The 13,399-nt window shown below is 44.4% G+C and overlaps 1 protein-coding gene across 4 annotated transcripts; it reads right to left on the minus strand.

The window, feature by feature from the left end:
• Positions 1–862: 862 nt before the first annotated feature.
• On the minus strand, positions 863–8,652 carry ccdc14 (coiled-coil domain containing 14). 4 transcript variants are annotated; one of them, XM_054735499.2, is made up of 13 exons: positions 8,452–8,652; positions 8,230–8,270; positions 7,413–7,485; positions 6,876–6,948; positions 6,575–6,670; positions 6,379–6,477; positions 3,428–3,832; positions 2,781–2,916; positions 2,640–2,704; positions 2,334–2,477; positions 1,639–1,741; positions 1,239–1,371; positions 863–1,149 (listed from the first exon to the last, which is right to left on the minus strand). In XM_054735499.2, exons 1-13 carry the CDS (start codon positions 8,473–8,475, stop codon positions 1,090–1,092), a joined length of 1,452 nt encoding a protein of 483 aa, XP_054591474.2. In that variant the 5' UTR covers positions 8,476–8,652; the 3' UTR covers positions 863–1,089. The 4 variants fall into 4 exon arrangements, with proteins under 4 accessions (XP_054591474.2, XP_015813327.3, XP_015813326.3 ...); XM_015957841.3 differs by having other exon boundaries at positions 863–1,371; positions 6,379–6,468; XM_015957840.3 differs by having other exon boundaries at positions 863–1,371; positions 8,452–8,651.
• Positions 8,653–13,399: the final 4,747 nt, after the last annotated feature.

Consider the following 13,399-nt stretch of genomic DNA (forward strand, 5'->3'; position numbering starts at 1 on the left):
GGATTTTGTTCATCTTGGTTTTCCCAGACGGCTCCTTTAGAACTTGGAGGACCAGCAGGTGAAGCAAAATGAGAATATGGCCTCACACAAACCACCACCCACAGTACACCGGGCCTCTTCCACTGGAGAGGCCTGGCTGGAGTCCCAGCTGAGCAGAAGAGGCTGTAACAACGAACAAGTCTGAAGTTTCAGCTCGAATCAGAGCAGGGCCACCCGACACGTCTAATGGATGAAATGTAGAAGCTCAACATCAAACTGCTGTCAGATCTGAGACAGAACAGGGCCAAGTGGAGACGTATCATTCATCCTCCCATCACGACAGGGGAACTCCTGAACTGGGTGGAGAATAAATTATTAAATAATGTTTTAATGGGCAGTACTTTATGCCGGCTCATTTGAGAAAGAGAAGGCAGAAACATCTGTACCGGGTCGGCCCGGGCCAGTCAGCCCCAGCCTGGCCCGGTTGATTCCACACATCCTTGTCTTAAGCCCATGTGAGCTGATCCTACCCACCAATCAGAGGCTTGCTCTAATGGAAGGTGTGAATTTGCTGTCAGCAGTGGGCGTGTTGGCCCTGGTCGGCCTGAAGCAGACCCCCTCGAGAAGAGGGCTGAGAATGAGCCTTGGTTGGCCCGGAAAAATACCAGGCCACCCAGATATGTAAACAACCTACGCTACCCGGCCCGGGCCGACCCGGTACAGGTGGGAATGGGGCTTAAAAGCGCCGAGTTATGGGTCTTTTTCAGCCTGTCCCTCTGTTTTTACGTCTCCACGACCCGGGACAACAAGAGGACGGGGACGAGACGACGTGATGTTCTGAAAACCCGACCAGGAAAAAACAGCAAATCCTTCAGACACCTGATGAAATCTGATTAGTTTATTTCAGTTTGTTCAAAGTAAAACAAGGAGAGCGTATCTGGGTGTAGAGTTGGGGACTGGTGTCACTTCTTCAAATCCAGTCTGATGGTCTTCTGCAGACTGGCTATGCTGGCGTCCAGAGCAGCAAGTCCATCACGAAACGCCAGCTCGTCTCTGGTGTCGAAGGTGGAGCCTGATCTCACGCTCCAGCTGGAGCAAACAGACTCCAGGTCACAGGTAGACATGTCCATCACTCGCCCATGAGGCTGGATGACCTCTGACCTGGACAGGCTGAGATGAGGTGGATGTTTAGACGGACCTTGCTGAGGTCTGATGAGCTGATGTGGTGTGTTTTCATCTGTCTCTGCAGCCAAACGCACCAGCCCTGGGTGTGTGTGCTCCACCTGGCTCAAAGACATCAGGTAGTGTTTGATCAGGTCACTGGGGGGCGCTGGTGGGTCCTGTTCAGGAGACTGGCGGACCTCATCTGATCTCTTCTGACTCTGAAGACATCTAGAAGCAGACAGAAGGACTAAAGTCACCCACGTACACCCAAATATTACCTGTAGGGGTCCTGGATCAGAAAAATGCTCAGCATCACAGATCAGGTCCACTCAGACCTGCTGAGGTACCACGCTTTAGTTCCTGCCACAGCGGACTAAAGGACAACGTAGGGGCCATCTTGAATGGTGCTAAGTTTTCAGTTTTTGACGTTCATCCAAATTATACCATCTAAGACTTCTTTAAACAACACTCACACACACACACACACACACACACCTCTGAAGGGCTCCTATCTCCTCTAGTCTCTGCTGGGCGAGCGAGGCTAGCTCCATCTTCTGTTGCTGCGTTTGCTGCAGATGTTCTCTGGTGGCCTTCAGGTCTGAAGACACACACACACACACACACACACATCCCATCAGTAACATCAGTGCCATCCTCACACGAGACTAGACTGAACATCTGGACTGTTGCTGCACAGATGTTCCTTTTAACTGCTTCATTTAAAGACACACTAACAAACGGAGCCCCAGAACTCAGAAGAAATGTTTATCTGATAAAAAAATATATAAAAAGAACGTGCGACCACAACAGGACCACAGCTTTGAGTTGGTTATAAACCTATGATGAGGATAAACTCTAATGAGTGAATTTACAGTCAGATTTCCTTCATCTGAGGCAGCTCAGCTGTTATTGAGGACACCTCCAGCACCAGGAGGCTAAGATCATTCCAGACATAATCTGTTCAAGGTGCTTCCTGCTGGCAGGAGGTTGAGATCCATCAGAACATCAAAACAACTTTGTTCCTTCTGCTACTGGGCTCGTGAACAGAGGCCCTGCTGTCCTTCTCAGGTCTTTGGGACCTCACTGGTCCATCTAGTGCCTGATGCTGCACAGCTCTGGTCCCTTTAGTTCATCAACATTTAACATTGTTGCTGCTGGTGGTCAACACCATGATTGTTATGATTCTGAACCTGTCTTTAGGAGTGTGTTCTCCTCTTCTTTGTCCCTCAGCTGGCTCTGGGTGTCCTGGAGGGCTTTCCGTAGCTCTGTGAAGTCCTCCTGGAGCTCCTGGAGTCTGGACTGAGCAGCCAGAAGGTCCTCCTTCAGACTCACCGCTGTAAACATGACAGGAAGCTGCTTTAGCTACAAGAACACAGCTATCGCCTCCAGATGGGTCAGAGGAAACTGTTGTGGTACCATTCAGCAATGGGCCCACACCCAAATGTGGCTGAGGACTCGCAGGTGGTCGTAATGTTACTGCTGAGCAGTGTGTTTACCTCCTAAGTTGGAAAGTAGTTCCTGTTTCTGGTGTTCATCCGCCTTGCCAGAAATCTTCACACACCTGAAAACACAAACACACACCTTGTGAGGAGTCGACTCTGACTGGCTACAATCCAAAGTTAAGGAGCGGGTTTTACCTGCACAGGTGAGCACTCTGACCCGGCAGCCATGATGGATCTGATGGACTTCCTGTTGGGACGTTTGAACAACCGACATTTATCTGTGAAGACACAACCTGCTCCAGACGGAGGAGCAGCCTCTCTGCTACACTGCCTACACACACACACACACACACACACACACACACACACACACACACACACACACACACACTGAGTACTGAGCTTTCACACGGTAGTCGGGAGACATCTGTTCAGGTTGGACAGAAATGTCCTCACGTTGGACTGAGACGGCTGGTGGAAGAACATCTAAACACCAGGAGGTGGTCTCAGGTCCCACCCACACGGCTTTAAATCTGATCTCAAACATCCACGCCTTCATGCACGTGACCAGGACGTGATGTCATGCAGACCAAAAGGGGGGTGGGGTGTAAATTAGCTCACATTAATGGCGCTTTAAGAACCGTGCAACAGATCTTTCCCTGGATGAGATCCAAGGCGTCTTCAAGAAAGTAAAAACGTCCAGTACCTACCAGTCCATGTCCAACGCTGAACCAGTAAGAGGGTCCACCTCATCAGGACCAGTCCTTGGTCCCCATTAGGACTTACAGTTTCTGATTCACAACCACACCAAACCCATGCTGTTTAGTACTGGGTCCAGTTACCTTGACCAGCAATCAGAGCTTTGAGTTCTCCCAGCAGACAATCAATCGTCTCTGCTTCTGTCCTCCGGCTGTCCTCCCCTCTGACGGACGAGTTCTCAGGGACTCCAGGATCTACCTGCAGGTTTAGCCCCATCGTGGTATGGGAGTCTTCATGTGGGACCTGGACATCAGAGTCTTTGACGGGAACTTCCTTTAGTCCATCCCACTCTGTCGTGGAACGTGGAACTTCAGGACCAGAAGGGCAGCTGGTCTGGACGTGGACGGAGGTCTGAGGTGGAGGGACCAAGCTGAGTGGGGGCCGAGGGGTTTGGTTCTGAGCAGCAGAGGGAGACGGGTGTAGCTTTTGTCTTGACAGAAGAGCTGGAGGAGCTGGTCTACGAGTGTCTGGTTCTGAGTGCCGAAGGTCTGCAGAGAGGAGGCAAGACAAGTTAACAGGAGCTGTAACTGGTGGCTGTAGACACATCTCATGTAGCCCTATTCCAGTCCAAAACACGCTGCAGACTAAAGGTAAAGACCAGGGGTCTCATTTATCAACCACATGTACGAACAGATCCGTGCGTAGGAACTAATTTACACATTGTGTGGTATTCATCATTTTGTACCTGTGTGTGGAAATGTTCCTAAACATAAGAAACCTTCAGACCATGGTAGGAACAGCATCTAGTGGTGGAACAGGGAACCGCAACACCGAAGGTCTCAGTCATCCACACATGTTCCTCATCCACTAATTTTTTTACCCAATAAATAAAAACTTTAGTGGAAAAACAGCTGAGTCACATAACTGGTGCTACAACACCCGTCTGACGTTGTAGAATGGTTGTCGTGTTTCATGTTTCCATTTTTATGATGTTCTTAATTGTTTTTATTACTTAATATTATTTTTTATTTTATTTTATATTTTTGTCCTTGTGAAACGCCTCATGAGTCTGCCTGAAATTCGATAAAAGAATGTTTCTATATTATTATTATTATTATTGTTATTATTACTATTATTGTTATATTACTATTATTGTTATTGTTGTTATTATTATTATTGGTGTTATTATTATTATTATTATTATTATTGGTGTTATTATTATTGTTGTTATTATTATTATTGTTGTTGTTATTATATTGTTGTTATTATTATTGTTACTATTGTTATTATTATTGTTGTTGTTATTGTTATTATTATTGTTATTGTTGTTGATGATGTTATTATTATTATTAGGGTTTGTCAGAGCGAGCTCTCTGGGGTAAACGTGTTTCCATGAGCGCGCTGACAGGAGATCCGTCTGGAGCTGTGCTGTAATTTGGGACCTTTTGTGGAGCGACAGATAAACCGCACAAATCTGATTCCAGTCCATATTCTATTTTACAACTACGAGAACCCCCCAGAACCTCCTCTGCTCCCCAATCACACACGCGTTGCCAAGGTAACCAGACTGAATGACAGCTAAGAGGCTGCACTCTCATACATTTCCAAATAAAGCCAACTCCAACCAGAACGACTCCTTAAATGTAAATGACAACCCGTTACTCTACGATTTATCATATAAAGGTTTATATTTATTCCTGATGGGAACCTCTTCTCTGTCCTGACCGTGTTTATGACCTTGTTTGGTTCTTTTGCACCTCGGCAGACATTGTTTCGATCTCGCAACAAAGATTTATTTTTTTATGGGTAGAACACAGCGAATGCCCTCCTGTGCTGAAGACGTAGCTTGACCAAATATGGTTAATTGAGGACGTTGCTGTATGTAAACGACTGAGAACGGACACAAACACCTGGTACACACAGGTGGGATTTATCATTAGACGAGTGTGGAGGAACGTGTGTACGAGAGGCCACCGCATGTTTCATGAATCAAGATTTTGACCGTATTTCGTTCACAGGAAGGATTATAGGAATATTTCTACGAACGTTTGATGAATGAGGCCCCTGGTCTGCTGCTACGGGAGCCCAGGGGGCCAAACAAGAAGAGACTGAGATTAAAGACCAAGTTCACTTGTTATTTCAACACATTGGCAGTGGTCTCTGATATAAACGAGTGCCTTAAGTTCTGGTGCTCCTGTTTCAGGAGGCAGAGTCTTATTTCCTGATATTTGGACATCTGGCCTCTGATTGGCCAACAGCAACATGACTCTACCACTGACTCTGTTTGCTCTGCAACCTTGATATTTAATCTCCACCAATAACACAAGCCGGGAGCTCTGCTGTGTGGTGAAGTTGCTAATGGTTAACTTCTACTAGCCGAGATGTTCTCTGTGGTTTCCTGGATGCTAAACCAACAACAGCTTTCCCCGTCGTGAGTCAAGATGGGCGAGTCTATGAATGTTAAGCGACACTATGACGTAGATCTGTCAGGATTTTCTAATCTAGAGTTTCACCGTCTATTTTCTGTGAGAAGCTAAAGCAGGAGATAGGTGCACGAGACTATTTTCACATTCAGCCTGCATGAAAAACTCAGTGACTGATTGGACTTAAAGAGCAAGTCACCCCCAAATCAACTTTTTTTTTGCTGATAAACTACATAAATGAGTGTCTGATCGTGCTGTGGACACATACAGTAGATAATTTGGCATTTTAGTGGTTAAAATTTAAATATTCTATCTAAAATTGTCAGTGTTGTGCCCTCTTCAGGTAAAAACTCTGTACTGCATTTAAATTTAAATCTGCCATTGCGAATGGCTAAGAAGTATCATATGACGTCAGCTGGTATCATATGATGTCACAATGTCATTGTGAGTCTGTATTTGTGTATTTGTTAGTAGCTCCGCCCTCTCGGTCTGCCAGGCAACAGCATTTGTTGCATTTTTCAAACAGGAAGTGGGAGTGGAGTAAGATTCTGGTAGGGGTGACTTGCTCTTTAATGAGAATAAGACTTGAACAAGAACTGTATGAAAACACACAGCTGTTAGTTTAATACTGCGTCTTTGGTCCTGAGACCGCATCGTAAAACACACGTGACCTTTGGTCTGAGGCTTCCTGAGAGCGGCGGCCCCCTGAGAGGTGGAGGGTCTGGGTTTCCCTGCTACAGGCTTCATGCTTCTGGAAACACCTGCAGAAACTAACACACACACTAATCTAGAGCATCTGTAAAACCATCAGGATTAAATGATGGTGACCATGACAACCACAGACCTCAGCTCAGTGGAGACACAAACCTGTTCCTGATTTTGTAGGACCTTTCTTTATGGTCTTACTCCCCTGACAAGTGGATGCTCTTGGTTTAATCATCAGCTTCTTAGGTCCTGGTGAGGCTTAAACACACACATCATCACATCAGCTCTTTGACTCCACACCTGTATCCTTCAGTAGGGTTCCACTCTATAAGATCACAGCAGATGTGAGGAACCACATCTGGATCTGATCACAGAGCTGGACTCATCCCATCCTGAACACAACAGAAGCTTTCCTTCTCATGAAACTAAAGGATGTTTAGTTGTGACATGAAACCCAGCTGACCTGCCTTCTCTGCCTGGAGAATGCCACTGAGCAAGGCAGCACACTGGTCCAGACCCTTGTGAAGAGTAGTGACCTGAGGAATGACCAGTATATTTATATCACTCTACTGAGACATGAGACCAGCTGTAATAAACACGTCCATGACCTAAAGTCACTAATAAACCTCTAATCTAAGGGTCAGAGGTCATGAAGCAGCTGTTCCTCAGCATCTTTGTCCACTACCACACATTAATCTGTGCTCCTCTTCCCACAGATGTACCATCTTTACGAGTTCTCCGTCGGTGTGAAGGGGACTAATCTGAATCAGTAAGGGTTTATAGTTCAGAAGCATCGTTAACACAAAAGAAAACACATAAAAAGACATTGATTAGTCCAAATTATCCACCCTCCTTCAGGCAGAAGCGTGAGCAGTTTTAAAGTCTAGAGGAGCAGCTTGTTCCTTGTGGTGATGACGAGGCTCGTGACCTCTGACCCTCAAACTGGTGCAGCAACATCAACACCTCCACACCCAGCCAACCTGTGCTCAGGTGTTGTTACCTGATCGGAGTTTGTGGAGTAAAGGGAGTCACGTGGCTCAGGCCAGGCAGCTGGTCCTGGATCAGGAGTGGCTCTGCTGACACACAGTAAACCAGTGCATTACACCAGTGAGCGGACTCACGTAAGCCCCCTTGAAGCCCCCTTCAGACAGGCCATGAAAAACGGAAATGTTCCGGAAGCTGTCCGTAAGACCTTTGTGTCTGAATACAAACATCCGGATAACGTGTTCCGGAATTTAACCGGACGAAGCCCCTAGTAACAGGTCCGGACTTGTTACGGACAGGGTGGCTGCTTCAGACTGGTGAGGTAGAGTTCCGGACAAGGGGGAGGGGGAGGAGGAGGGGACCGGGGGACGCTGTGCGCACCTATATAACTTGCTCCTGTAGCATGTGGCGAACCACGGCAGCTTGCCTCCTATGGTACCGCCTAGACGCGCGACGGAGCGCTTCACACCGCTTCAGTGATTCCTTTAACCATTGAGCTTCATCATCCAGGTCTCTTATGCGTCTTCGTGTGCACAGAATTAAGCTTAAGCGCCTCGTGAGTTTTATCTTGAGAGGCGCTATAGAAATTATATTTTCTTCTTCTTCTTCTTCTTCTTCTTCTTCTTAACATAAGTCCGATTCTACCCCCACCCCACCCCCGCCGCCGTCAGACATCTGGAACTTTTCCCTGCTGTGTGAAGGCAGCCGAAAGGACAAGTTCCGGTACAAAAGTGGTGTGTCTGAAAACTCAGTTCCGGTTAAAAACCGGATTGAATTGTCCGCAAATGTTCCAGAATGTCTGTCTGAAGTGTAATGCTGGATGCTGTACTCACCTCCTCCCGGCGGTACCTGTGAGCCTTCCTGACGTCACCACCTGTCAGTCAAACTACATTTAACATTTCTGTCCATGACACCACACTACAAGTCATGGCTCTCTACTGGCTGGGTCGGGTGTTTTGGTAGTGAGTTTATTTTTGAGTGACTAACATAAATGTGACATTTTAGCAGTAAGCTACTTAAGCTAGTCTCGTGTTGAACAAAAGCGCTACTCTTACCTTTTCTTTAGCTTTTCTGTTCATGGTATGTGGCAGTTCTGCGGTCTAACTGGAACATAAATAAAAATATTTAACAAAAAAGGTTCTATTCCGGCTCTACCGGGTCAAGAAAACCGATAAAATCGCGTCTTCGTTAGCTCTTCTATTTCAAAACCGAGCCACAGCGCCATTGAAAGCAAAACACACAACTGACCAATCACATCACGTTGCCTTCACTGACGCCTGGCAAACTGGAGGAGAAACGAGTATAAACACCTCAAAGATATTTATTTCATAATGTCTTATTTATTTATTGAATTTTGAATACTTTTGAGTTCCATATCATTCTGGTACCACTGGTATTTTATTTAGGATCACAGACTGTAAACGCGTTTATAAAAATAAAAATTCCAATGTATGAATTTTGTGAAAGTTATGAATTTGTCAAATTCCCGACTGACTTCGAAAGTAGCATTTTACACGCAAAGCATATTGTGCGCGCATTCACTCAGCATTACGGTATCCTCCTTGCCGGTATTTTGGTCATGACAAATATATCATTAAAATAATTTAATAAATACTGGTACAGACACAGGGAATACATAAATAACTATACAACATTTCACCGTGGGCAGATTAGACACAGGTTTATCTTTCATCATAATTATTGTGTATTTTTCTTTTCATAATGCAACTACGGGTAACCTAAAATAGAAAACAAGACTTCCGACATGTGTAAACACGCCGACTATTTGGGGTCATTTTTGTCAAATGCAAATGTATCGAACATAACTCATAATATGGCAGCTGTGCCGCACACGCACGCTGCCAGTTGGCGAATTCCCCTTTGATACTAAAAATGTCTTTCATTGTGAAGGTTTGAGCACATGTTTTTTGTTTTTTCCCTTGAAAGATGTTTCGGAAAGCTTTCTACAGGAGGTGTGTCGATACCACACGGCCATGTACCGTAAGCAGCTGAGCTGACATTCGACCTCATTCCCTCAGACAGAAGGCTAAGCAGCCTCAAAAGCTGTTTTCTTCTGTTGCTTTGATCTCTGACCCTTTCCTCTCCTCTTTGTTTATAAAACAGGATTTATTCTAAGGTGTTTTTCTGGATTCTCCAGGAGACAAACGGATGAATGGATGGACCCTTTAAAGGACACTTGTAATGTAATTGTTTTGTGCTGCCTTGTACTGTTGTCCAGTCAACTCAAGGGTCCCTGGAAGAGCGAAACAATTAATGCAAGTCAATAGGACTAAGAGTTATTTTCTAATCCGCTTCACCTTAAGCCCCGGATCACACGCTGTACTTTTATTTAACCCTTATATTGTGTTAGAAAGCTGTTTACACCTGTGGTGTTGGTGGGTCCATTTGGACCCATAATTTATAGATGCTTGAAAATGCTTAAAATCACAACAGTTTTCTTCAAATGTTGTTTTTCAGCTAATTGCTGGCTTATGTATTCATATAAATGGAACCAGTGTGTGAATTGTTTTTAGTTGGCTCCACAGACACAGTATTTTAAAATATACCAATCGTTTTTTATTGCAAAAACTGTTTAAATTCACTAAATATATTTCATTAATTTTTATAGAATGAGTAAGAATAAACTGTAAATGTGTAAATGTGTTATAAACTAATATTAGAGTACACCTACCCCCAAAAAATTATCATTTTTTTACTGTTTAAAATTATTAACAATAGTGCCATCTTTGTAGCCTATTGAACTAATTCTTGCTTTGCAAAGTTTTATATACCGGTATGTAAATATTTAGTCTGGCTTGCCAGGCTAACATCTTTGGTGTTTTGGGTCAAAACGGACCCGCATAGATAAATGGTAGGATGAAGACAACAAGTCATTTTTTCCCCCATAAAACATACTTTTATTCAACCAGACCAATTAACCAAACAATTTAACCATGAAATGAACAATGATAAACAACACTGTGTGTGGTTGTGTGCGTGCACATGCACCTGCATTGACCAAAAACTGAACATTGAGAATAATATGGTGTTTGTGCAGGTATGTTGTTCTGAATTAACCATAATCTAAACAATGAAAACAAACCATAATTTTAACTCTGTGTGTGTGTGTGTGTGTGTGTGTGTGTGTGTGTGTGTGTGTGTGTGTGTGTGTGTGTGTGTGTGTGTGTGTGTTGGTGATATGGGCCATAACTGTGCACACTGGGCCATAATCGATCCTCAGAGCAACCCATAGCTTTTAAGTGATGCAACAGACGGTTTTCTCTGCCGGGTAATTTTGGACCCGTAACGCCACAGAAGTAACTTTTTTTTTGAGACCTTTAGAATTTACCAAAATTGTGAAAATTGATGTTGCTGCAGTTAAATAGGTGTGTCTGAGGATTAGATTAGGCCTCATCCCAGGACAAAAGGGAAAGTGTACTTTTTACACAGTTAAACTTGAAAACGGGTCGATTTTGACCCTAACACAACAGAAGGGTTAAATGAAAACTAATGATGTGTGTTTCGGCCACGCCGGTCACGTACTTGATTCATCAGCTTGTCAAAGTCTTCAGACTGAGTCTATTTCCGGAGTTTTTTTTTTTTTTTTTGCTTATCTGGTGGCACCCTCTAGTGGCTGACAAGCATATCACAACAATAGTCTCGATCTGCTGTTTAAGATGGTGACTTCACGTTTCTTGTTTATAAATGTGCTTCTGAGCCGACAAACAGTTAAAGCACGTTGTTTTACCGGTATTACTCTCATGCCATGATGTGTTCTCATATATTTATATTTTAAAGGCTTACTTGTCAGTAAAAAGTTCAGCTCAGCATCAGCCGAGGAAGCAGGTAAGCAGTAGTCTAACTATTGGTCAGTTCTGGTCGGCGCTCAGTTTCCTGTTGCACGGAAGTCTGCGGGGCAGGGGCCGTGCTTTTCAAAAATACAAAATAAAATACATTTTATTATATCACAGTACATAAGACAATCACTTTTACGGAATTCTGAAAAATCATACATATTTTCTGAAAGAAGAAAACTCCAGAAAGATACTTTAACTCAGCCAAAACATGTGGAAATGATTGGCTCGAACTGTTGTTCTACTTTGAGGATCTCAATGCATGCATTCAAATGTGTGCATAGATCTGCAAGTACAGGTGATGAATGAGGGCCCTGGAGATTTTGGAGGCCAAATCAAATCCTGAAGCTCTCTAGCTTTAAACAAATGTGATTTATCTATTTTTGTTTTGATCAAAATCAGTTATTTGCTGTGTATTTTTATCATTATACCCATTATAATCACCCAAGGTAATGTTAAGTAATTCATTGACCTCTCATGTATAAATAATCTATTAGTCCAGGTTAACTGTTAATAACCTGTTGGTAAAGGCTCATTGCTGTATTTCTGCATAAAATGTACACTGCTCACAAGAATTAAAGGAACACTTTTTCTGTTGGGTCTGGCATGAAATCAATTAAACCTGTCTGATAATTTCCTGGTTGATTAAGCAGCTGGGGGCATTGTTAATCACTTTCAGCTGTATTGGTGTTCATGGACTTAACGACAGGTGCACTAAAGTGGCAACAATTACAAGACAGGACTGGTTTCACATGTAGAGGTCATTTCAAGTTTCTCCCTCTTGATCTTTTTGGGCAGGGTTTCCACTTGTGCTAGTTTTGGCTCTCTACTGGCAGCATGAGGCGATTCCTTTACCCTACAGAAGTTGCACAGGTTGTCCAACTTCTCCAGGATGGCACATCCACAAGTGCTGCAGCAAGAAGGTTTAATGTGTCTCCCAGCACAATCTCCAGAACATGGAGATTTCAAGAGACTGGCAGTTATTCTCAGAGAGCTGGACAGGGCCGTAGAAGGTCCACAACCCATCAGCAGGACCGATACCTGCTCCTTTGTGCAAGGCGGAACAGGCTGAGCACTGCTCGTGCCCTACAGAATGACCTCCAGAGGGCCACTGGTGTGAATGTCTCTACCCAAACAATCAGGAACAGACTTCATGAAGATGGCCTGAGGGCCCGACGTCCTGTAGTGGGCCCTGTGCTCACTGCCCAGCGCCGTAGAACTCAACTGGCATTTTCTCAAGAACACCAGAATTGGCAAGTCCGCCACTGGCGCCCTGTACTTTTTACAGACGAGAGCAGGTTCCCCCTGAGCACCTGTGATAGATGTGAAAGAGTCTGGAGAAGACAAGGATAATGTTATGCTGCCTGCAACGTCGTTCAGCATGACAGGTTTGGTGGTGGGTCAGTGATGGTCTGGGGAGGCATATCCATGGAGGGACGCACAGACCTCTAAATGGTGCTCTGACTGAATTCCTTGAACCCTTTGTCAGACCCTACGCTGATGCAGTAGGTCCTGGTTTTCTCCTAATGCACGACAATGCCCGGCCTCATGTGGCAAGAGTATGCAGACAGTACCTGCAGGATGAAGGAATTGAAGCAATTGAATGGCCTTCACGATCCCCTGACTTAAACCCAATAGAACATTTGTGGGACATTATGTTTTGGTCCATTAGGCGGCGCCAGGTTGCTCCTCAGACTGTACAAGAGCTCAGGGATGCCCTCACACAGATCTGGGAGGAACGTTGTCAAGCATACACGCAAGCTCGTGGGGGCCACACAAGATACTGAAAAGCAATTTCAGTTGCAGAAATTAAGTTTTTGAAATAATGGACTAGCCTGCCACATCTTCATTTCACTCCGATTTTAAGGTGTCTACACAATTGAGCCCTCTGTAGGCTGACAAATTTAATTTCCATTAAAAGACTTGGCATCCTTTTGTTCCCAAGACATTGCCCTGTCGTTATTTGTATAGATATCCAACTTCGTATTGAGATCTGATGTATCTAATGTGTTTCTTTAAAGTGTTCCTTTAATGCAGTGTATGAAACAGATGAACATTCACACAGCTGAACATGTTTAGTCTCATCTGAGTTGTTTATCCTACGTGAACCAAGTCGGTCCAGGCTGCACCTGGGGGTAGGAGAATGCTC

Source organism: Nothobranchius furzeri, chromosome 3 (assembly GCF_043380555.1).
Source record: "Nothobranchius furzeri strain GRZ-AD chromosome 3, NfurGRZ-RIMD1, whole genome shotgun sequence".
Classification (NCBI taxonomy): domain Eukaryota; kingdom Metazoa; phylum Chordata; class Actinopteri; order Cyprinodontiformes; family Nothobranchiidae; genus Nothobranchius; species Nothobranchius furzeri.